The sequence below is a fragment of the Nyctibius grandis genome, chromosome 6 (assembly GCF_013368605.1).
Source record: "Nyctibius grandis isolate bNycGra1 chromosome 6, bNycGra1.pri, whole genome shotgun sequence".
NCBI lineage: Eukaryota > Metazoa > Chordata > Aves > Nyctibiiformes > Nyctibiidae > Nyctibius > Nyctibius grandis.
Window position 1 is genome coordinate 85,679,168 of NC_090663.1, and position 23,704 is coordinate 85,702,871.

The 23,704-nt window shown below is 41.3% G+C and overlaps 1 protein-coding gene across 9 annotated transcripts in view; it reads left to right on the forward strand.

The window, feature by feature from the left end:
* The window catches only part of ANK2 (ankyrin 2), a 322,501-nt gene that overhangs the window by 225,542 nt on the left and 73,255 nt on the right, over positions 1-23,704 (forward strand). For 4 of the 9 annotated variants that reach the window (XM_068404330.1, XM_068404332.1, XM_068404331.1 and 1 more), the window contains 11 exons: positions 3,425-3,523; positions 3,943-4,140; positions 6,096-6,194; positions 6,936-7,034; positions 8,676-8,873; positions 10,358-10,456; positions 10,564-10,662; positions 13,327-13,425; positions 15,574-15,672; positions 21,105-21,177; positions 22,539-22,667. In XM_068404330.1, coding sequence (XP_068260431.1) covers positions 3,425-3,523; positions 3,943-4,140; positions 6,096-6,194; positions 6,936-7,034; positions 8,676-8,873; positions 10,358-10,456; positions 10,564-10,662; positions 13,327-13,425; positions 15,574-15,672; positions 21,105-21,177; positions 22,539-22,667 — 1,291 coding nt within the window. Of the gene's footprint in view, positions 1-535; positions 635-804; positions 904-3,424; positions 3,524-3,942; positions 4,141-6,095; positions 6,195-6,935; positions 7,035-8,675; positions 8,874-10,357; positions 10,457-10,563; positions 10,663-13,326; positions 13,426-15,573; positions 15,673-21,104; positions 21,178-22,538; positions 22,668-23,704 lie in introns of all 9 variants that reach the window. The other 5 variants (XM_068404333.1, XM_068404336.1, XM_068404334.1 and 2 more) reach the window with 3 other exon arrangements.

A 23,704-nucleotide genomic window follows, 5' to 3' on the forward strand; every position in this document is an offset into this window, starting at 1 on the left:
ATAAAAATAAACAAACAGAGATGCTTAGATTACAAGGTATTCTAAAAAGACAAGTAAAATAAGGTAGAATCTGGAAGAAGTACTCTGTTCTTTTCCTAGAGAGGTACAGAATATGCTCTATACATTTCAAAAGACACTAACTGATTTCAAAGTGATCACTATCATTTCTTGTCTTTTCCTTGCATTAGGCAATCTTGGGAACTACTTTAAGTCATCTGTACATCTACGTGTGTGCCACCTCCGGAACCACACACAGACATGCTCGCACACAGACACTTGAAAGTCAGAACGGGCACGTCTGTGTTTGGTTTTTGGAGGTGGAAGTTCAGTTTCTCTCCACTTCCTGAGAAGAAAGCAGCGGGCCTGCTTTGTTCTGCCTCAGAACTACCGGGAGATGTCTGTAATTCATAACCTGTTGTGCTTAATGAACAGTTGCTTCTGGTACTCTAACATGTCTACTCCCAGCGTGCCAGCATGGAGCTGTGTGGAAAGTGTAGCTGCATGTTTTTAACTAACATGACTGTCTTTTGCACAGAACGGTTTTACTCCACTGCACATTGCCTGCAAGAAAAATCGCATCAAAGTCATGGAACTCCTGGTGAAATATGGGGCTTCAATCCAGGCTATAACAGAGGTAGAAAAATGTTTCATGTCCTGAAGAAACATTCCTTCTCTCTCTTCCTTTTTTCTTCCTTTTTTCTCTCTCCTATCGTGCCTCACTTTCACTTATGTTTTATTTAAACGAAGCAGCCCCTTCCCTATGCCCGTGCAGAGGAGTAAAACTGCTCTTGCTTTGTTTCGCAGTCGGGCCTCACACCAATACACGTGGCTGCGTTTATGGGCCACTTGAACATAGTCCTCCTTCTGCTGCAGAACGGAGCCTCTCCCGATGTCACTAACATTGTGAGTATGGCTTTGACTAGAATCATCCGTGCAATACCTCCTCCAAAAAGGGTCTGCCCTACCATGCAGCTCAGCCAAAGGTCACATTTTAATGATAGTTTGTTGTGTTTTAAGACAAATTATTCTAGCAGCTTTAGTGAAGAGGGGGAGATGGTGTTTGTATATGTGTTATAAGCCATCTGTGGTTTCATGTGTTCTTCAACAATGCTGGAGTAGGTGAGGTTTCCCTTAGAAACAGACACAGCTCACCAAATACATCCAAAACTGGTTATAAGCCAAGTCACAGGGAAGACTGTTTCCGTTCTAAAGGATGAAATTTCAGTCCAAATGGCTCTAATTTCTGCTTGCATAGCTTCACTGGCTGCCATGAAATTCTGTCATTGGTATCAGTGAAGGGGTCTAAAATGCTTTAAACCTAACAATTAAACAAAAAGTAAAACTGTTAAACTCAAGATGTTCCTCTTATAGAGGAAATTCCAGGAACTGGTGCCTTTCGAAAGAACATGCTTAAATCTAGAAAATGTGACCTTTGGGAGGTAACACAAAATGCAGAACCTGACTTACCATGGAAATCGGTGTTTGTATACCAATAGCCTAGTTACCAAGAAGAATAACAATAAAAAGAACAGGATAGTTTTCATGGATATCTTACTGTTCAGATTTGTCACTATAAACAAGTATTAAACTTATGACCACCTGCACTTCGAAAGCAGCTTTTTACCAGTAAATAATGTTATAGATAAGTGTTCCCAACAACAAAACAACAACAAAAATTTAGTAAGGCAGGTACACTGGACTCAGCAGGTTTTTTTTCAGTTAGAAAAATCTTATATAGAACCTAGTAAAAATGTTGAGCACACAAGAGTTGTTCGCTTGAATCGTTAGAACAGACTTTGCTTGACAAAGTCTCTTACTGCTTTCATCTTTTCTTGTAGAAGCAATCTTTATATAAAAACTTCAGTGATGATATGAAAGCCAACAAGAAATTCTTGTGGAAGCAATTAAAAGTATTGTGTTACCGGACAATTGTGTGCAAAGTTTTAACAGTTTACAATTTATGCTACACAGGTGTCTTGGCTTTTACTTGGTAAGCTGAAGTTCCCTGTGGAATTACTAACTGTTTCCAAAAGCTAAATTGCTTTGCTAATTCAAGTACAAAAGGGTCTTTATAGAAATTTGATCATCAGAGTGTGTGAAATCTAAACCTTATTCACATCTTAAACAGCTCATTCTTCAGGTAATAAAGTTTATATAGATGAAATTCTCTATTAAGATTTGCAGCTAAGGCTGTGGGTTTTTGTTTGTTGCCTACTGACTAATCCCAGCTGGTAATACAATGTTAATTTTAAAATTACTAGATAAATCAACTCCTGGTGAAAGGAATTTGCTTTAATTAGAAGTTCATACTAGTAGTGCAGGCTACTTCTTTTCCTACATCTAGACAAAGGACAAGAAGACATGATTCCTGATTCTGATGCAAAAGATCTTGACCAGAGTGATCATTTTGGCAATTCTAGTTTAACTTGATAGTTGTGGGAGTAAAAGCCTTACAACAGAATATACTCTGGCTCTAGAGTAAGGAGAAGGAACAATTAACACAAACAAGTGATCAGTCCTGCTGTCTTGTCATAACATAACAGAGAAATACAGAGCTCCTGGTTGTGGAATTGTCCCAGTACCTCAGGTACCAGACACCGATGAGCTGCACAGGGACTGTTTTAGTCCACTTCAGAACAGTGCACTCAAAGAATGTTGGACAGTGCAAAATTAAGCTAGAAACACCATCATCGAGGAAGGCTCACTTTCGGCATTCCTTTGCAAACCTATGCAAAAAGAAAATGCTTTGAAGGTATCATCCGTACTTCATTATCCTGATCTGAAATTCCACATCGCTCTAGTCAGCTTTCCAAAATCCCATATCCTCCTTCAAATTCTGTGGGCTACAAAAGGCTTGAAACAAGATTCATTCAATAGCCTGCAGACAGAGCCATGCTGCTGAGCACAGATTTTACACATTTCATATGCTGGCTCAGTTGTGCACAGCCACTGCAAGGCCTTTTAACGCTGCCAGCTCCACACAGCGTGCAGGAAGAGGCCGTCTGGAAAAATATCCCCTTCCATCTTGAGCCTCATGTGCCTTGCAATCCCTTGAGAGAGACAGGCTCAATATACTCTTATCTCCTGTGTGGCATACAAGCTGATGCGCTGTTATGTAGAAAGCTGAGGAACATATGTGACCAGGGGTATCTACATGGCAGAGTTTTCTAGAAGCCAGGATTTTCATTCTGACCCTCTGTAGCGTGATTACGTTTGTCTGGGATCACCGAGTTTGCAAACCAAAGCGTAGCCAGGCCCAGTGACACGCATGCACGCACCCTCCTGAACGGCCTGTTACTGGGTCTGAAGCCAGATGCTCAGCTGGCGGAAAGGCGGGTCTCTGCGTGAGTTGACACGGGTGGAATTCACACCTTCAGAACTCTGTTTAGGTTTAGGACACTGAAACGCTTTTGCTTTTCTGCAGCGTGGAGAAACTGCGTTGCACATGGCGGCACGTGCTGGGCAGGTGGAAGTAGTTCGCTGCCTCCTGAGAAACGGGGCCCTGGTTGATGCCCGCGCCAGGGTAGGTGTTCTGTTTACAATTTTTTTTTTCCTTCCTCTTACTCAAAACCAAACATCAGAGGTTCTGAGAGCAGTTAGTGCCAGATTTTGAAAACAAGGAGACTGTTTGAGGAGCAAGGTACAGCTGTTGTGTAAAACAAATTAAGAACACAAAGGGGAGCAAGGGATGCTCACAGTGGTGTGCACTATCTGCTTGATAAAAGGAAAAAACTATGTTTTTCTTTATAGTTCTCTCTGTTCTAATAAGACATTGCTGAAACTCATGGCAAAAATTAACCCATGAGCCCTCCGTTACTGCCTTTTTTTTTTTGTACTATTGCTTCCTGTGATTTTTGCAAGATAGATCTATTGGGATCAGCCAGAATATTGTGTTTGGGGTGGTTCTACCTGTGCTAATTATCTACTCGATTTGAGTTGTAGGAAGAACAGACTCCACTGCACATTGCTTCTCGCTTGGGTAAAACGGAGATCGTCCAACTTCTGCTACAGCACATGGCCCACCCTGACGCCGCAACAACTAACGGGTACACTCCGCTGCACATCTCTGCCAGAGAGGGACAAGTTGATGTCGCCTCAGTTCTCCTAGAGGCAGGAGCCTCGCACTCCATGTCCACCAAAGTAAGACAAAATGCTTTACGTCCGTATTCCAGTAGCACAGGCAGTGCGTGCCAGTGTGTACTTTCACACTGAGAAACTGAACTGCTGTGTGTCTTTTGTTCTTAGTTAATCAACAGCAATTCAATAGGCTGAAGTAATGTATCAGGAGTTAATAAAATTTTGACATATTTTGCTGTCATCTGAAGTTGGGAGTTTGCTTCCCACTGGAGCCAAATGCAGATCATGGTAAATACAAGGTCCCAAGAGGTTTAAAATGTACATGAAGTCCTTGTTTCTCTCTTTCCCATTGTGTTATGGGTAGGGATTTTTTGGCCAAAATTTTCAAAAAAGGGGATGATGATGACACTTTTTTTTATGAACAGGCCTGCTTATTCTTCAGTACCTTGTTTATTTAAATAGAAAAACAATTCTGGTCTGTGCTAGCTGAAAGGAATGTTCCTAAAACATAAAAGTCAGCATCTGTCCAGTCGCATCTAATGCTGAATCTATTTTCAGTGGCTCTATAAATGAGGTGTCACATGACACAATAGGCCATTTTGTCTGGGGCTATAAAAGGAATAGTCTGCAGAATCATTATTGTTTTGTTAGCCAAAAATGTTTACCAATAGATTCCTTACAGAGCGATGAACATGTAAGAAAATAGATAGCTGTGAATAGAATTACGTGCCAAGACACCTTTTCCAAATTTATCGCATGTGATTAAGTGAGAATCACTTAATTCTCACTGTTGTTTTAGGTCTTTAAAAGTACCCCCGATTTTACCGCTGGAGCTTAAAACCTGTTTTTGAACAATGGGGTGTTTTCCAGGGTTTAGAAGACTAAACCAGCAATTTTCAAATTATGATCCACGGATTACTGTGAATGCTTGTTGTTCTCCTTTTATCCAGCTGTTAATTCACATTAAAACGGCTAAAAATACACTAAATAAGTTCCTAATTTCCCGTACTGCTTTATGGCAATTGCTTTAGTACTGCAGGAACATTCTATAATTATTAACAGGAGAAGATGTGGTCCACTAGATAATCTCTCTACAAACCTCTGATTCCTGGACTGGAAATGTTTGAGATTCCCTGACATAAACTCTTTTTGAGGTGGGATTAATGGAACAAGATGATAGTGATAATAAACATTACATGTCACTTACGTGTCAGGCAAAGAGTTCATTGTAGCTCCCCGGAATGACTGTCAGGGCAGGGGTGCACTCTGCCACCTACTGGCTTGCATCCATGAGTTTTCCTTATCAACATGTTTTTTTAAACTAAAAAAACAGGAAAAGAGCATGTTAGTTTGACACAGACCTTACGCCTGTGCTGTACTGACAAGCATTATTAAAACAAATAGAAAAGGACTCTTTAAAAGACAAGATTTTTAGTCTTGCCACATTGTGTTTCCAAAAGCACTGCATTGAGTCAGGCATGGTGTTTTTTAGCCTCAGTTCAGAGGCTGCAGCAGAACTTAGTGACTGTGTGGATACATGAGTCCAGATATAAATCATTCTTCAACAAACTCTAAAGGAGGAATATGAAGTTTGGAGCTTTTCTCACTGAATTTAGTTGGTGTTTCATTGTTACTGGCAACAATTGATACAGGAAATATTTCTAAAGCTGTCATCATGAAACCAGAAAGTGCAGCTGGTTTGGAGTGGAAATTTGAACAAATGCCTTCATTGCCCACACACACAGTGTCTGTTGCTAGCGGAGTCTGTATCAGATAAAATGTCTGCCAGCCTGCCAGCATGTACATAGGGAAGAATAATAAAACGGAAAGTATTTTCTTGTATTTCATGCTTCTCAAAGTGCTTTCAAGAGATGATGAGCCTTTTAGGTACAGCTGTTGATTCTGAGAGCTAGAATATAGGTTGAAGAGTAAGCGCTTAATATACAGTTCTTAAAAGAGAGATGTCAGCACGACCTTTAACACAAACACCTGCTTTTTTATCTCCTGGAATTTTTCAGAAGGGATTCACACCTTTGCATGTGGCGGCCAAATACGGGAGCCTGGAAGTGGCAAAACTCCTGCTGCAGCGTCGTGCCTCTCCCGACTCAGCTGGCAAGGTACTGACAAGAAAGGGGGGGGAAAAAAGCAGCGTTTCGGATTCTTCCTTAGGAAAGAACTGTGTGAAACATGCAGACGAAAGAAGGCTGCAGCTGCTTTCACATGGAGGTTTTGGCTTTGTTAGGGTCATGTTCCCCCAAGGGTGATAGTTATGGAAACCGCCTTACCGAGCATGTCGGGTTTGGGTCCCGGGCAGGATGGCGTGCTGCGCGCAGCTCTGAGGTCAGACGTAGACTCATAGAATCATTTTGGTTGGAAAGGACCTTTAAGATCATGAAGTCCAACCGTTACGTTAGCCCTGCCAAGTCCACCACTAAACCATGTCCCTAAGTACCACATCTGCCTGTCTTTTAACTACCTCTGGGATGGTGACTCCACCACCTCCCTGGGCCGCCTGACACGTTTCCGTGGCTCAGGAAGCTCCCGTTCCATTCAGCCGTCCAAACTGCCAAAACCCTAACGGCTAAACACGGCGCGGGGCGGGGGCAAGGCGCAGTTTTCCCCCTCCTCATGCTGTGGGAATGGCTCTGGGGGGAGGGAAACCAGCTCCAACCTCCTTCCCGCCTCGCTGCCCCAACATGGCGCCGCCTCCCTCACGCGCTTCCCGCCTCCCTCACGCGCTTCCCGCCTCCCTCACGCGCTTCCCGCCTCCCTCACGCGCTTCCCGCCTCCCTCACGCGCTTCCCGCCCGCCCCGCCGCCGGCAGCGGCCCCTAACGCGCCGTCCCCGCCCCTTTGCAGAACGGCCTCACCCCGCTGCACGTGGCGGCGCATTACGACAACCAGAAGGTGGCGCTGCTGCTGCTGGAGAAGGGCGCCTCGCCGCACGCGACCGCCAAGGTGAGCTGCCGCCGCCCGCCTCAGCGGGACCGCGCGACATGGCGGCACCCCCCCCTCACCCCCGCCGCCTCTCCCAGCCGCCTGCAGGCCTGGGGACGGCGGTAGGCAGCCGCTCGGAGCGACGGACATATGTTGTGGTGTGGGCAGTGTCTGCTCGATAGAGATAAAAATGATGGCCGGGGTGTGGGTGGTCAGTCGGGCGGTGGAGCGGGGTGTCTGGAGGGGTTGTGGGGGCCTTGGGGTGGTCGCAGTGCGGCTGGGTGAGTGGCTGAGGGTCGCAGAGAGGGAAGTTGGCCCTGGGTGGGTGGCCCCCTACTTAAATCAGCGTATGGCTCTCTCAGGCCTTCCTTGAAAAAGAAGAAATATGGATGTATGTGTGTCTCTCAGCCCATTTTTATGTTTCTGAGCTTTAGTTGTAGCTGGGAGTCACTTCAGTATTGTGTAATATTAGAAATTATCATAGAATCGTTTTGGTTGGAAAGGACCTTTAAGACCATCAAGTCCAACCGTTAACCCAGCACTGCCAAGCCCACCACTAACCCATGTCCCTCAGCACGGTATCAACATGGCTTTTAAATCCCTCCAGGGATGGGGACTCCCCCACTGCCCTGGGCAGCCTGTGCCAGTGCTTTACAACCCTTTTAGCGAACAAATTTTTCCTAATATCTAATCTAAACTTCCCCTGGTGTAACTTGAGGCTGTCTCCTATTGTCCTATCACATCCTTCTATGATGTGTATATTCTGACCACTCACACAGAGAATCCATCCCAGGGTTAGGAATGGTGTTGTGATATCACTCTGTTAGTAAAAGGCTAGTAAAAGGGGAAAATAACGAGCGAATTGGTGCTGATGTCAGAATGTTCTGCCACGTGTGAGGCTGCTGTTGTATACCCTGCCAAAAAATGGGACCTGTCTGTTACAAAGTGGCTGTATCAGAGCTGTTGTTTCCTTTGCGGTGCATGGAGAGCAGCAGAAGCTACAGTTGCAGTAGGATAGTTGGGTGAAGCTCCCTTTTAAAAAAAAAAACCACAGACCAACCAACCAAACATCTCCAAAAGGACTGTCTGCTGTAACCCAGAATTCCTCCCTGCCCCAGTGTGATGTAAAGTAATTAAAGGTGGGGATTTGTCTTATTGCCAGAAAGTACCATCAATGCCTTTCTGCTTTGCTTAAATGGTTAATTTTATCAGAAAAACATTCCTCCCTATTGCTGTTTCCGTGACTGACACATGTATCAAAATTCCATATGCAAACACACCTCTACCCACACGCTCTGAAAAAGCATAATGCAATGAAGAGTGTGCACCCATCACTCATCACAGAGAATGTCACTCATCAGTCAAAAGTGAATATTTACGACATAGATATTCAAAATGTAGGTGTCAAACTTGGGGTAATGTGAAGGTATCAGCTGAACAGTCCTGGCTTTGTTCTAGTGTAGACCGTGAAAATAACAGACAGACAAAGCAACACAACAGCAGGGCCATGTGGGACATGTCTGGCCTTAGAAATTTAATGAACTCTCATCTCTAGTAATAAGGGGTAACATAAAATAATGCTGGTTTATGATGTCTGACTTTTTAGGCTTCCATGGCTGTTGTGTTAACTTTATTCTCATTTTGTTTCCTGGCTGGTGTTAGAATGGATACACCCCTCTGCATATTGCTGCCAAGAAAAATCAGATGCAGATAGCCACCACTCTATTGAACTATGGGGCTGAGACCAACATTTTGACCAAGCAGGGAGTCACCCCACTTCATTTGGCCTCCCAAGAAGGTCACACTGACATGGTGACCTTACTTTTGGAGAAAGGATCCAATATCCACGTGGCAACAAAGGTAACTCACAACCGGAGACGAAGTGCTGTGGGTGGGAGTATCCAGTAAGATGCAAAGTGCAGTGCAGGAATGATGTCCCATTGTCAGGAATTCTCAGCTTCATTTCCTATGTGCATATTTGTGAGTCTGCAGAAGTGACAGCAGGTGGGTGAACAGGAAAAGTGAGAAGAGCACATCTAGGACTGGCAGATGGATTGACCAGTTAACTTATATCATGTAATTAATAGCTGTACTAGGTAAAGCACAGGAGGAGCTGCAGCTGTTTGCTGTGACCAAAGGAAAACGATGTGCATTAACCTGGCTCTGGTAGAAAGGTTACAGGAGGAAAGGCAGACCAAGAGAAAATTGTTTCTGAGCATTCAGGAAGGCAGGACTGCAGTATTTTTGTTGTGCTGCAACCTTGCCATCTTTCAGGGTGTTTTGCATATGCTCCTGAAGTTTTACATTATGTGCAAAGGAAGAGGAATGTAAAATTCTGGAGTTTGTGGGCCCATGGGTAGATTTAACAGCATGTATCAGAAACCTGAGAGCTACAGTCTAAAATAGCTCAGTGCTCTTGCCAGCAAAGGCACTTTTCCTCATTTGTTTACCCTTCAGCCTTCTTTCCAAGTGGAAGAAATTGGCAGTGTCTGGCAAATAACAAAACAACATTATTAGTGGAGTAGCAAGGGAGCAAAAAAAAACCTATGGAGGACCTTTCCAATTTCTTTTATTTTTTTTTGTGATTGTACATGCCAGCTTTTTCGTAGAAAACAAGTTCCTCAAAAAAAAAACCCATTACTGTAGATCTTCATAGGTCACCAGATTTATCTGGGCATATGTGTAAGTCTTATTTACTTAAGGTCGAAAGCCTGCAGCTTTTGTTCATACAAGTCAAAATAGAAGGCTCAAGTCTCTCGTTGTCTGGCATTAATGTCTTATGCTCCCTAACCAATGAGAAACAAGGTGATTTTCATTTCTCTTACAAAATTTGTCCCCTTCCTTATTCACAGGCAAGTACTGTGTGTGCGATCGCAGTGAGCTTTTAGTTAAAGGCTGCATCCATTTCCTTGGCATCTTTGAATGGGATCTGTTTCCAGAGTTATTTTCTTCATTCTGCTTGTGCCTGCAGTTGTCAAGGCTCCCTTTCCTGTCTGAGGAGTGGGAAGCAAAGTGAATGTGCCTCCCTGATTTATTAATGGGGTCCTCAGCTTCCCAAGTGACATTACTGTATAAAATCTGAGCATGATTGTTGATGTCTGAAAGTTTTACTCTGTGGTTGTGGTGATGTAATTGCTTTGGAGCTGTTTGTTTGCTGGAACAGGAGAAACAGGAACTCTGCTTTGTAAAAAAAAAAACCCCATACTTAGAAGCTATAGTTAGGATATCTTCATGTTTTAAAGATGAGAAAGTGGGAAAGTCCAGATTTCTTTCCTCATGTAAAGTAGGTTTTATTCTTATTTTTATCTTTATTTATTTATTTATTTTGTATATTCCACCTCCAGACTGGACTGACATCCTTACACCTCGCAGCTCAAGAGGATAAAGTGAATGTAGCTGAAATACTCACAAAACACGGTGCGAACCAAGATGCTCAGACAAAGGTAAATCATGGAGTGGCTCCTGTCTCCAGTGTACCAAAGAATGCTACGGCTGTAAAAGGAATGTTCCACTGAGCTTGCAGTTTTACTTCTTTGTTCTTTTATTATAGCTTGGTTATACACCTTTAATTGTGGCATGTCACTATGGAAACATCAAAATGGTGAATTTTCTTCTCAAGCAGGGAGCAAATGTCAATGCTAAAACGAAGGTAAAGAATTTTTCATTGCTTGCTTTTGCTCTTTATTATGAACCTGGTAACCAAGCGCTACAAATACATCCCATAGGTGCCTTTTCACTGGGAAACTGTAATTATTTCATGCTAGATATCAACATATGGTGATTTGTGGCTGTCGTGGAATGCCTTCTCTCTGCTACATCTCATTGCGTAGTGTTGACAAAAGAAAAGTCAGATAACTCTTTGGCCATGTGAAAGAAGGAGATAATAAATTTTTATTTTTTATTTTAATTTTTACTTGCTAACTAACAAATGCAAGCTTGTTTCTGATCTCATTTACATATGGTTTACACCAGTGTGATACCAGTGTGTTGCCAAACCAGTAAGTAACAATTCAGATGCTTTGAGGGTGATGCCAGGTTCTCTCCAATCTGCTGGGAGAAGAGTGGGAAGCATTACTGCTAGTCAAAGCGTGGGTGGTATGACTTTGGGAGAGGAAGCAGCTGTGGTGGGGGAATGTGGTTTACTGAAGACAAGTTTGGGGTTTTTTGAGGGGAATCTAGGTGTGCTGTTACTGACCAGTTACACTGAACTGGACCTGACTGCCTATAGCCAAAGTCTGAACGGCATCCGCTGACGTCAGCAGTTTCTTCTAGTGTAAACTGGTGGGCACAACAGCTGAACGTGATACATTTTGTAGCAAGAGTTGTGTATCTCCTGAGTATACACAGAGAGGTTCCGGTGACAGCAAGTGTGTTGCATCCCAGATATCATCACATCACCCGTATCACAAAGAGAAGGCTAACTCAGGAGCTGCAGGGCTTCCACTCAGTTAAAGCTGGCTTCAGGCAATAGCTAGCTCCTAGCTTCGGATTGGATGTCTTGGGATCAACATGAAGAAGCCCACTGATATTTCTAGGGGCATACTTAGTATTTGTAAGATCCAATCAAAATCACAGGCTTGTGGTCTGCTGGTCCCTCAGGCCCAGCTCCTTTGTCTGCAGCAGTGACCTGTGGGATGGATTCATTTCCCAAAGTAGCACTATTTCATCACAGCGGTCGCAGCTCAATGTGGTAGGAAACAGCAAAGTAAATAAATAAAAGATGCTGGCCCATCCCTCGTGAGATCATCTGAAATCAATGGGCAAAAACCAGGGATTCCAAAAGAACAGGCAACATGACTAGAAAAACAGCTGATAAGAATTAATAAAACAGACACTAGCAGGATCCAAATGATAGCTGCCAAGACATTCAGCTGAGGTATTTGGAGGCCAACTAGAGGGACCGACATACTTGCATCTTTAGTATTAAGTCTCACTCTATGTCTAAGGGGCCACTGGGCCAGATTCTGATGCCATTTCCCCAGGTATTTCACTTATTTAGAATAATTTCATTAAAGTCAGCGAGTTTGTATGAGAGTATGAGGCAGTGGTTCTCCAAAATCTCACACCTAGGGACCAATAAAAATACTGGCAGTCTGTCAGCTGGTACTGTGGACTCAGTTTAAAGAGCAAATCCATCCTGGCTGGATTCAGGACAGGCATGTTAAAAAATAAGTAACCTCTATTGCAGCTTGGTCTTTAACTAGAGAAAGCCTGCGTGATGCTTTGTGTCACCTCCAGGGAAAAATAATATGGCTGAGTTCTGTTTTTGAAGGACTGCACTAATATTTAAGTAAAGATAGCGAATTTACTTTGCACTACAACCTGCAGTAAAACCCTCCTTCAATTTCTTAGTAGTCCATGCGTGCATACTGTAAATGTAAGAACTGTAACAGTTCTGAACTATCACTAATTAGTAATACAAAGCATTACTCCTGTTAATTTACAGAAGGGAGAACTCTCAGAGTGTGTCCTTCAGAGCCTGTCCCCAGGCTTTACATAAGTGTACAGTGAGATCAGCTTGGTGTTTTCTTCCAGTTTATTCTCTGCTTGCTTTCAAAACCAGTTGCAAATAATTTTGTAAATGAGTTGCCTGAGTGGACTTACACAATACCATCTCAGATCAACTAGCTGAAGAACACTTTGGTTATGTTCCTGTATTGTGTAATGTTAGAATGAATCACTGGAGCAGATAAGTATATGGAGTTAAGCGTGTTTATTAATACAGACATTGTGTACATGCTTTGAAGTGTAATTACAGCTTGGTCAAGCCTTTTGAAGGCAAAGTAAAGCTAAAATTGATTGACATTTGTAATAGGTATGCGTTGTTAGCCTTTTTAAAAGCAAATAGTCTCAAATGACTGCTGTTAAAAATGATATATTTTTTAAATTGGCTCAGATATTTTGAAGGTAAATCTTGGGGCTTCTATAGAAAACTAAGATGTGAGAGGAAGAAAAATGTTCTCTGCCTCAGCTGTGATTCTGTGTCATTAGCATGCCACTTTACTGTTCCTCATTGTTCCTCCCTCTAATTTAGGAAATGAGGAATTATCTGTATTTCCAGAGATTGCTTATATTGTGAGATGAAAGATGATTTGTGAATAAAAATATTATCTTCCTTTATCTTTGCATTAATGTGGGGGAGGGAGTATTATTATTACTGAAGATTTATTATCTTTGGGTCAATTGGTGGCATAATTTCTTCTTGAAATGTCTCAAAAGGAGCAGAAGGAAGCAAAGCAAAGTGTCTAATCTAATTACTGGTGGTTGTTGTTCTTTCTTTCTTTGCTTTTATCATAACCACCGTGGACAACAGAATGGGTACACCCCTCTTCACCAAGCTGCTCAACAAGGCCACACTCACATCATTAACGTTCTTCTCCAACATGGGGCCAAGCCCAACGCCATCACCACTGTAAGTCTGTGAAGTGCCAGTGGGAACTTGTTTCCCTGGACAGTTCTGTTCTTTCCTTTCTTAGGGCTTGAGAGCAAGCCTTTGTTTTGGTGAGAGTATCCCTCATACAGCTGGTTCAGATGTGTGAATGTAACTTCCTCTTCTTTTCCTTGTCCTCTTAAGGTGGTTCAGATCAGACCTAACTCATTGTGCACTAAGCTAAACGTGAGGTGGGGAAGTTGATTTCTGAGCTGCAGGGTCAGGCTGGCCACAGCTAGCTGTGCTGTGCTTGTTCAGTTGCCCTCTGCCTCAACGCTTCCATCTGTTAATTGGTATCTCAATAAGGATTTTTCCATAAAAAATAAGGGATAATGAGAACCTGGACTTTTCTGAAGATTCAGACTCAAATTTCTGTCCCTTTATCCACTGGATCTGTTTCAGGTTCTTACTGAGTTCACTGATGATAAAGCCTCCTCAAAGACCATCAATAACCTCTGGCACAGCTCCTTCCTTCTCTGCAGTCAGCCAGGAATGCAACTGTCCTATTTCATGTGGATGTTGTTATTAGTCACCTCTAATTGAGTAATCTTTAAAATGCAGCCAGAATGTCCAAAACTTGTGTCATTCCCCAGAGTGGATCAAGTTTCCGTGTACATATATCGTGCGTGCTTAAGTCAGCGCTGGTGCCCTGTTTGGTCCTGGAATGATCACGTTGGATAATCTTCTGTGAAGTTATCCAAAATACCAGTTTGTTCACCAGATCATCAAGCAAGAGACCACTGTAGTCAGCTTCTGGGGCTGTAGGTACTATTGGGCATATTCAACCGAAGGTCTCTGTACTTGCTTTCAGTCCTCACGTTGGGGCTGTCATGGCCAAATCTAACCCAAATCCAGGCAAGGTCTCAGGGATGTGTCATTACCGCACAGTTTGCAAGCTTTCTCCGGTATTAAATCTGTTGTTGTCCACACATAGCAACCTCCAGCTTGAGATAAGAGAGAATTTCAACCTGAGACATCTGGCAGGGGGATATGGGAATGGGATATGAGCAGTTAATGTGCAAGTGACAGTAACAGTCAAATTATTTGTGCTGTGAAGATGCTGATCTGCTCATTTTGTGCTGCTAATCCACAAACACGGGGTTGCTTCAGGGCTGCTGATCTAGACTAATAGAGAGTAACTTAAATTCTATATAACTAAAGCCAGTACTGAAGCAGAGAGAAGCCCTTGGGCTGATATCCTGCGCACAGTGCAGTGGTGTCACAAGAGAAATAATTTCAGTGCAAAGAGCGGTACAGTGGCTTTCCGTGGTTCCCCCAGCAGGCCAGCATGTTGTTTTTTGGTTCAGTGTAAAACAACACAAAACAGTTCTGTACAGAGCTTTTTACAAAGAATCATGGAACATGTCCCATCCTCCCCCCCCCAAGTTGAGTGACATGGGGAGCGTGGACTGCCAATGTTCCAGGTGATGAAATGGAGATAAATATGCCTAAACACTTAATAAATTATTATTTTAATGTCCATTTGATGAATGGCACATGTATATATCATGGGCATTTAAACTGCAAATTACTTTATTTAAATGGAAATTAATTCCCCACCCCCAAGCCTTACACAGGTTGGTTTTGTGTTTGTTAAATCATGAGCTTTGTGCACCTTTGTTGGACATACATTTTTGTTGTAAGGAGGAATAAAAGTGTATGTGGACAGCACAGCTGTAATCTTGCATTCCCCAAGGAGGGGATTGTACCTGATAGAGATGTAACAGCTTTAACTGGAAAGGGAAACTGTAACATTTTAAAATACTTTTTTTAGGAGAGTGTTTCTGATGTAGAGCTGATTATGCAAAATAAAACATGAACTTCTGCAAGCGAGACACGTTCTGTAGAGTGAAATTTGAGCCCTGAAGGGTTAAACCATACGGCACTTTTCTATTTAGAATAGCAGGCAGATGTAAGTGTGTTGTGTTACCATGGCGATCAGGACTATAGTCTTAAAGAAGTTACAAAGACAGAGTCAGATGTAGCAGTAAAAAAACAGTGATTTTCCTAGGCTGCGCCTTGTTTTGGATGGAAATGCTGGCTCATGCAGTGTTGAGAGTGATCTCATTGGTTCACATCACAATCCTCCCTCTCATTGCGCTCTCTTTCCCCCTTCTCTTTTCCCTTCAGAATGGTAACACTGCCTTAGCTATTGCGAGGCGTCTGGGATATATCTCAGTGGTCGATACGCTGAAGGTTGTGACGGAGGAGATTACTACCACCACAACTGTGAGTTGCAGATGCATTAAAATGTCTCTCTTCTTTATTCAGAACATTGTCTCTCTCTCTTCTTCACTCAGACTCTCCATGTATCTCTTTCCTTGTTTTATTTTCTGGTTTTAGCCCCCTCTTTCTGTTGGATTTTTGCAAAAGTGCTGCAATGCTTTCAGTATATCTTTTAAGCGTGTGGAAGTGTGTGCAACACAACAGCCTTCACTGAGCTGGGTAACAAAATCTACGTGCATACAGATGGCAAACAACTATTCTAAAGCAGTGTAAAACTTTTTTCTAGATATGGGTCTGAGCTGCAAACCCAAACTTTTCAGAAGTTTGTGCATTGTTGTTTAGATCCTGTGCTGTTTTTCTTTCTCTTTTCACCTCTCCTTTTCGCTCTGCCCTTACATTTCCACACTTTTGACACCTACCGAGGCTCAACCATTGCAGCACGCCACAGAATTTGGACCGTACCAGCCATGGACTGGTGCCAAGCTTAATGATGCTCACTAGATGGCTCTGATTCACATCCGTCATCTTTTTACTCGAGTCCCTTTCGGTTCAAATAGATCCTGTTTTTCCAAAATACAGCAGAATCTTTCCCTTTGTGCTCAGTCCTCTCAGTCCTCCACACTCTTGGTAGTCTGTATTTTGACTTCAGAGTTTGGGAATAGTACATGCTGGACATCAGCAAGGTGGTACTGTTGCTTTAAGTTAGGAAAAAGTGATATATTCTGACAGTCTAGGAGGGGAAGGTTTTCTCTTCTTGGACTTTTACCTCCCATCTACAAATGTTCTAACAGGTAGGAAAGGAGCACATTAGAAATAGTGCATAGTTTAAGAACTTAATTTTAATTTACATTTCGATTACTGCATTTTATCTCAAAACAGTGTTGTAAGGTCATGCTTTTTTTTTTTAATGCAAGACAGATTAGCAGTCTAGAAAACCTTTCAGATCTAGATGTCATTTAGGAGCTCAGAGCCATAAAGATCCCCAGATCCACTTAACAGATGTCACTACTCAGGGAGAAGGCTATAGGAAGAGAAGAAATCCAAAGTCTATTGTAAAGAAATGGGAAAATAATGTTGATTTTGTTGCATGCTGACAGCAAGTTCCGCTGGTATTAATGGAGTAAGATGGAATAACAGAAACATGGCATAAGGTTACAAATAGAGTGAGCCATAATTTATTAATGACCTGCAAAGATCAGACCGAGTCAGGCTTGGACAGGGAATTCCAGCGTGATTCCAGAAGTCTCTTCATAAAGACTGTATGTTTTTGTTGTTATTTATTTTGTGTTCTTGTTTAATGGTAAAGCACTTCGCACATGTACGTGCATAAACACCTACTTATCTATTCAGAGATTTAAAAAAATAAAACCTAGGTAAAATTTCCAACAAACTTTAGCTTTTTTTCAAAAGTGTATTTTTTTTTTAGCCTCAATGACACCTTTGGTGTTCTCTGTGCTGTGTCCTGGCACACTTTGCCTGTTTATGCGTGATATAAGTTGTAACTTCCTTTCTATCATACATTGTGTTGCTCCGTGGAGCCTTGTACCTTGTCATATGTAAGTATTAGATGCTTTGTAATAACAGGGATTACACTATGAAAAGACACCTGTGAGTTATTTACTTTGGATAAATGTTCCTTTGAACTTTGAGGATAATGGATTTTTCTACCAGATGCTTGGGGTCTAGGACTGAATCAAATGTTGAACCTTTCTTGCATAGTTGACCTCTAATGCTGGCATAGAAGAGAAATCTGAAATCTTGAACTATGTCTGTGTATAAAGCTTTCAAAAGTCAGGTGGGAACCCTTGATAAACTCAGCAGATTTTTCAGCGATGAGTTTTTCTGAATCTTGTACCTTAGGGATATATAGAATATAAACCTCTGGTGTTGCTGTTCATGGTGGGGAATGTTGATGAAACATAATTTAGAACAAGTCCTAAAAATGAGGGATAAATAACAGACACTCACAGGCACTCCCTGCAATAAAGTTCTCCAGATGGTGAGGTTGGTGTTGCCAAACCAGATCACAGCATTTAGCACTGAAAAAAAGGTGCTGTCACCATAGCTACTTCATTCTCTAAGGTTGTAGCTGAGTGATGCACGGAGGATGTTAGGCAGGCTGATGCTTTATTGATATTCAAGTCACTGGCATTTGAGATGAGGAAAAGATCTCCAGTGCCAAAACCTTTGGTCTAACTTTGAACAAATTTTCCTCTTACTGGCGTTAGTGTTACTATTAGTGGAGCCACCTGAATATAAAGCAATAGAGAGAATAAAGTACACTTATTTTTACTCACAGATTAGAGATGAATAGGAAATAAATCGGAATAAGCTAGACTTTCAAAGGTTTGCTGTGCAACTGAGTTTTGGGGTATTTATACAAACAGGCATAGTCTTTCTGTGGACAAATGAATATATGAGAAGCTTTGAGGTTGTTTACAGTATACTGCTGTTGAGTAACTAACTGCTGAATTCACATATAGGTTTATATATCTGAATTATTCTATGCCACCAGATGAAAATCTGGCCTTACAATGAAAGTCTTAAATGCAGAAGCCTGAAGTGCATAATTGAATTCTCAGTGGCACTAAACAGCAGGGAGTTTGAGAAGCAATTTTCTATACATTGAGCAGTTTTCAAAGTGGGCCATTCATGGGGCTAGATATGGATTTTAAATTTTGAAAGTATTTGGCATTTCTAATGTGCCTATCGATTAAAAAATGCTAGTAGTTTATTAAAAATTCATTCAAAAACATTAATTCCCAACTTCTGTTTGGAATTGCTGTAGAATTAATGATTCTTGCAGAGTTCAGTGTTCCAGAGATAGCATTACAGATTTTTTCTTGTTCTTCTGAAACATGCACACATGCTCTCTCTCTCTCTCTCGATTCTGTTTTCCAAACTTTGTTTCAGCTGTTTAATTATGTAACAATTTTCGCTGACTGAAGGGAAAATCAGGAAGCAAATAAAGTATCATTACTTCTCTGTAAATAAATAATAATGTCTAAGAGCCTTAGAGACCAGATTGTTATTATATAGGGGCCTGTAAATACCTCATTTATGAATAAATTGATATAATGATAAATAAACCTTAGTCACTAGGGTCTGCAGATCTAAGTTAATATCAAGACAGTATACAGTGTACCTCTATAGCTGTGCCTTGTGGACTAGAGTATTGCAGCATCCTTTCACCTCTGTGTTCTTCTAATCGAGTGGATTCTGTCCACAAGCTAAGGTTGGGAACCAAGTTTTCTTAAAAGCATTTTGCTCATACAGCAGACATACCAAAACTAGCATTTGTGACTTCCAGGCAGACCCCTTCTTTCCCTTTCTTCAGAATTTGGTCACCTCCTCCTGCCTTTGTTTTTTTTTTCCTGGCTTTTCAGTTATTTTCTGTGGGGACCATACGGACTGGCAATAGAGAATTTGCAGTACACTTTGTGTGGATACAATTGCAATGGCAATTACAATGCCAGTAAATTGGTACTCCCATAGTGCTTTCCACTTCACTTGAAAAATATACAGCCCCCTTCACCTGGGTTTATTTCTTTAGTCAGTGATTTTTTTTTTTAATTTACAGTGTATTTGTTAACTTACTGCTGTATTGTTGAAGAGACGAGGTCAGCATCACCCAAACGATAGCATCCTCCCCATCTGCCGTCGCTGGCTTTGTCACCCTGCTGACATTTCTATCTGAGGAGAGCTGGGGGGGGGAAAGTCAGACATAGTGGTGGAGGCATTCGGTGAATATAGACTAATTTTCAACACAGAACATGTGTTATGAAAAACACTGCAACAGAAATAATTAATTGTCTTAATCATAGGTAAGAGTGAATTTAGGAGGCCTCATCAGGATTGCTGTTTGAAGCAAAGGGTGGTGTTCTTTCCCTCTATCTCAGAAGGGTAAATTGAAAACTGCTGTCACAGTTAAATATATTTCAAAAATGTAAAGTGTACTTTTAAAACAAATTTCCAAAGTAATTGTGCTGTTGGTAACTTTGTTATTTATAAAAGTGCAGTATCTTATAATAATCAAGAATACTCTCTTTGTCAGTTTGTTAGAAATAGAGAATTGGGAGATACCCAGTAAGTTTTGTGCAGCAAAAACTGCTGTTGACTTCACTGCTCGGTATCAATGGGCATTTTCCCAAAAGGATATTGCATAAGGGGCTCGGGTTTTGGCTGACATTAATTATCCCTCGGCTCTTTCACTACTTCTGCATGTAATGTGCATTTATGCTTGATAGATACCATCCACAACAGGGAGCGAGGTACTGCCTCAGTGGGAGTTTCACAAGATGCGTGGCCTCCTGACATTCCTCTCCATGCCAAAGGGGCACATCTGCTCCCACATACCTTAAAGGGCAATGTGTTGACTGCCCTCCACAGCTCCCCAGTTCAGCTGACTGGCTGCAGAGCTGGGTGGAGCCAGGGAAATACTTATTTTTCTGTTGTGACTCATGCTGTTCTGATCACTGCTCTTATTTAAGCCCTTGGTGTTTTGTCTCCTGTATCGGAACACACTGAAGAGTTTCCTGAAGGCAACTTCTTCCCACCTTGCGCTTCCTACAATTTCTCTCGTTATGTTCTTCATCTCCTTCTCCAGTGTGTATCTTGATGCTAAAAGGATGTCCCCATTCTTGATTCAGCACCTCTGAACATCTTCTGTTTCATCCTGGAAGTCATTTATGAAGATAAAATTATATTTTAAAAAAAAATCTTCCAGTGTTCTCCTACTCTGTGCTCTCACACTTAAACAGTGTCCTCCCAGCAGTCCTTGGTCCATACTTGCCTTGTATCACAATGTTTTAAGCTTTTACGAGCACAAAATATATCAGAATCTTCAAATAACACTTTTTTTCCCCTGACGTGTATGTGATTTGGGGGAATATGCATGATTTATGAAAAGGATATCATTAATATGCAGTGTAGTCACTTGGGGCGGGGGGAATGTTCCAAGTGATCTGCGTAAATCCTTCACATCTTTTTTTAGTTTAAAAATTTCACATCATTCATAACTTCATTTCCAAATGCTTTACAATTTAATAATTTCCATATGCCACATACAACCTTCTGAAGCTCTTCTGTAGACATTACCTAATTCATTTTAAAATCATCTTGGAAACATTGAGCTGAATTGTTCTACATGCACCATTTATAAATAAATTTGCTGAGAGCTTGCTTTTCATTTATTCCCCTGACCAGCTCATTATCTTTATTTGTTTGTACTTTTCTGCCAGAATAAATGTTACCTTATACAGCACTGAGAATGGGAGCTTCTGAAGGAATGATGAAAAATAGAGTTAGGGGAAGGGGAAACACATTATAAAATGTCTCAGCAGATCCCACTGCTGTTGCTGTTGAAAATATCCTGCTGTAAACTTTGCTGCTTCTTCTGGTGTTTAATTTGAGGATTGATGATTCTGTCTTTGCAGACTGTAACAGAGAAGCACAAGCTAAATGTGCCTGAGACAATGACTGAGGTCCTGGATGTTTCTGATGAAGAAGGTGAGCACCTTTGCCAAGTTCCTATTCCATATCACTTATGTAACCTGTAATACTGGCTCAAGATAGCTGCTTAAGTAGTTTGACATCTTCATTTTGCAGTGCTTGAAATGAAGTTCTATGTAATGGCCTTTTTTTTAATGTTGTGGTCGTTATGGCATTTGAATAAAGATGCCAAAAGTTGACCCAAACCAAAATCCTGGACCCCGACGTCTTTCAGAAAAGGCTTATCTGAACCAGATCAACAAATAAGAATGTTTCCCGACTTCAGATTTTAAAATTTAGATGTAGAGCTGTCTCAAAGCTGGGTTTGACCCTCCCATAAAGAGGAATTGGAGCAGTGAATTTTTTGGATCAATACCACCTATTTCAGATACGTATATCTCGGATTTCTGCCTAATTGAAAACATTTGTATAAGATGCATTAGGTAGAAGGTGAGGAGACGGTTCCCTGAGGGGAGCTTTTGGCACACAAGAATCACAGATATGTGTGGTATGACATAAAGTAACAACATCCTAATAAGTTTGGCACTTTGGTTTCAGAGTCTATTGTATATGCAGACAGGAGGCGTATGTTGTACCGCTTAGCTAAGCCCCAAGAAAATTTCTGTGAACTTCTTGAAGGATTGATAAAGTATTGCAGTTTTATACAGCACAATTAAGGAAAGAGCTTAAAAACATCTCCCTTTCTAAAAGTTCACAAATGATTTCTTATAAATTTTAATCACAGCGGCATCTGATAAATATACACACATTTGCAAGAATTTTCTAAGTTCTTTTTTACTCTTGGCAATCTTAATTAATATGACAGTATCCTACATACACCGTTTTATGGTCATTATTATTTCATGCAAATAATTTGTAGAGTGGCTAATTTCAAAAGGTCCTGGGGATTGAGGAACACAGCTTACAGGGTTGGGGTTTTTTTCTTTTACAAAGAACACAAATGCACTTGTAGTTCTAAATGGTACTGGAAGTTAATCATATTCCTAAACTGTTTGTATTACTTTTTGAAATGGGATTTATGCTGATAAATGAGTTACACTGTTGAGAAAATAGGACGTTTAGGCTCCAGATACTACTTTTTTTTTTTAATGTTTGCAAAGCTGCAAGCAAAAGCAAACACGTGATTCAGAAGAGATTATTTTCTGCTGCATCATGATCAGTGAAATTATTTCTCTCGGGCCTGTTTTTGCTGATTTTCTCTGAAAAACATTCCGCCACTTGTGTAATTATTGTGATAAATAGCCTTTAAATTCATTATAGCCTTATATTCACTTTGTTGAATTTTCTCCCAATCTTTTGAACTACCATTTAACCATCTTTACATCTACAAAGCCTAGTATGCCTTTCTGCTTCTACAGGATTGATACAGGGTAGTCCTTTTTCTCAAACCAATTTGTGTTGTACAGCCTTTAAACACTCTGATGATGAGCGCTTCAGTGATGGTGAAGCATATAGTGGCACAGGTGCTGTTAGCAGAAGTTCATGGAGTAAGACTCACAAACTTTCTCTTTTTGTTTAACTTGGATTGTTTGCTTTATTTTTTGTGTTGAAGCAACATGAATTTGCTTAATCTGGGTGCCTAACACTGCTCCTTTTCATTACTTTTGAAGTGTGACTGGGCGTGTGTTTCCTGAAAGGTGGGAGGAAGAAGGGAAGCCAGAAAATCCAAGATTTATTATCTGTATCTTGAATACGTTGGCCATCCAGCATGACTAATGCTCTCCAGTGCTTTGCATTAACATCCTCTGCTTTCTCTTCCCATCTGACACCTACTCTTTGTCAGCAGGTACAACGTAGGTAGTCTGGCACATTCCTGCTCAAGGCTCAGCACTGAGCACTCATACTGAGAGTGCCTCTGTGATCCTGCTGCAGGTTGCTAAGCAGGTTGGTCACGGTGAAAGCACTTCATGCCATTGTCCTTGTAAAATCTGTTGGTACAGGCAGAACGTTCAGAATGTTGCGAAAATTCCTAACTTGGATGGTACTTGTCACAGGAACTTAAAATAGCTGGGGGCAGGAAGGCTGCAAAACTTTTTTAATAAAGAGGATGAAGCTTTTAGTGATGGCGTAGTCTTTATAAGAGGCGAGCCATAAGGTTTCTGTAATGCTCTGTTCTTAGCAGCTTTAAGGTGACACAATATGTTCTGAAATAAATTAAAGTGACACAGTAAACCTGCCAGCTGTAATTTTATGATCATAAACTTGAGCACAAGAAGAGTACTTGTGGAAATAAGTATTTCAGGTCCCATCGTGGAGCTTGTTCATCACTGGTGATAAGTATTTTGCATTTTGCCTGGGAAGCAGTTATATTGCATAATTGAATGATGTTACGTTAATAGTAGCATTCATATTCCTAAAGCAAGTCCAAGTGCAACATCCAGTCTTAGCAGTATGAAATAAAGGACTATAGAATCTATCGAATAGCTCAGCTTGGTATGTAAGGTCCTGCTCTGTGTAGCCTATTTGAAAATATTTTGAATGGACTGAGAGTCCCACTAATTCTTCTTTAATTTTCATACAGCAT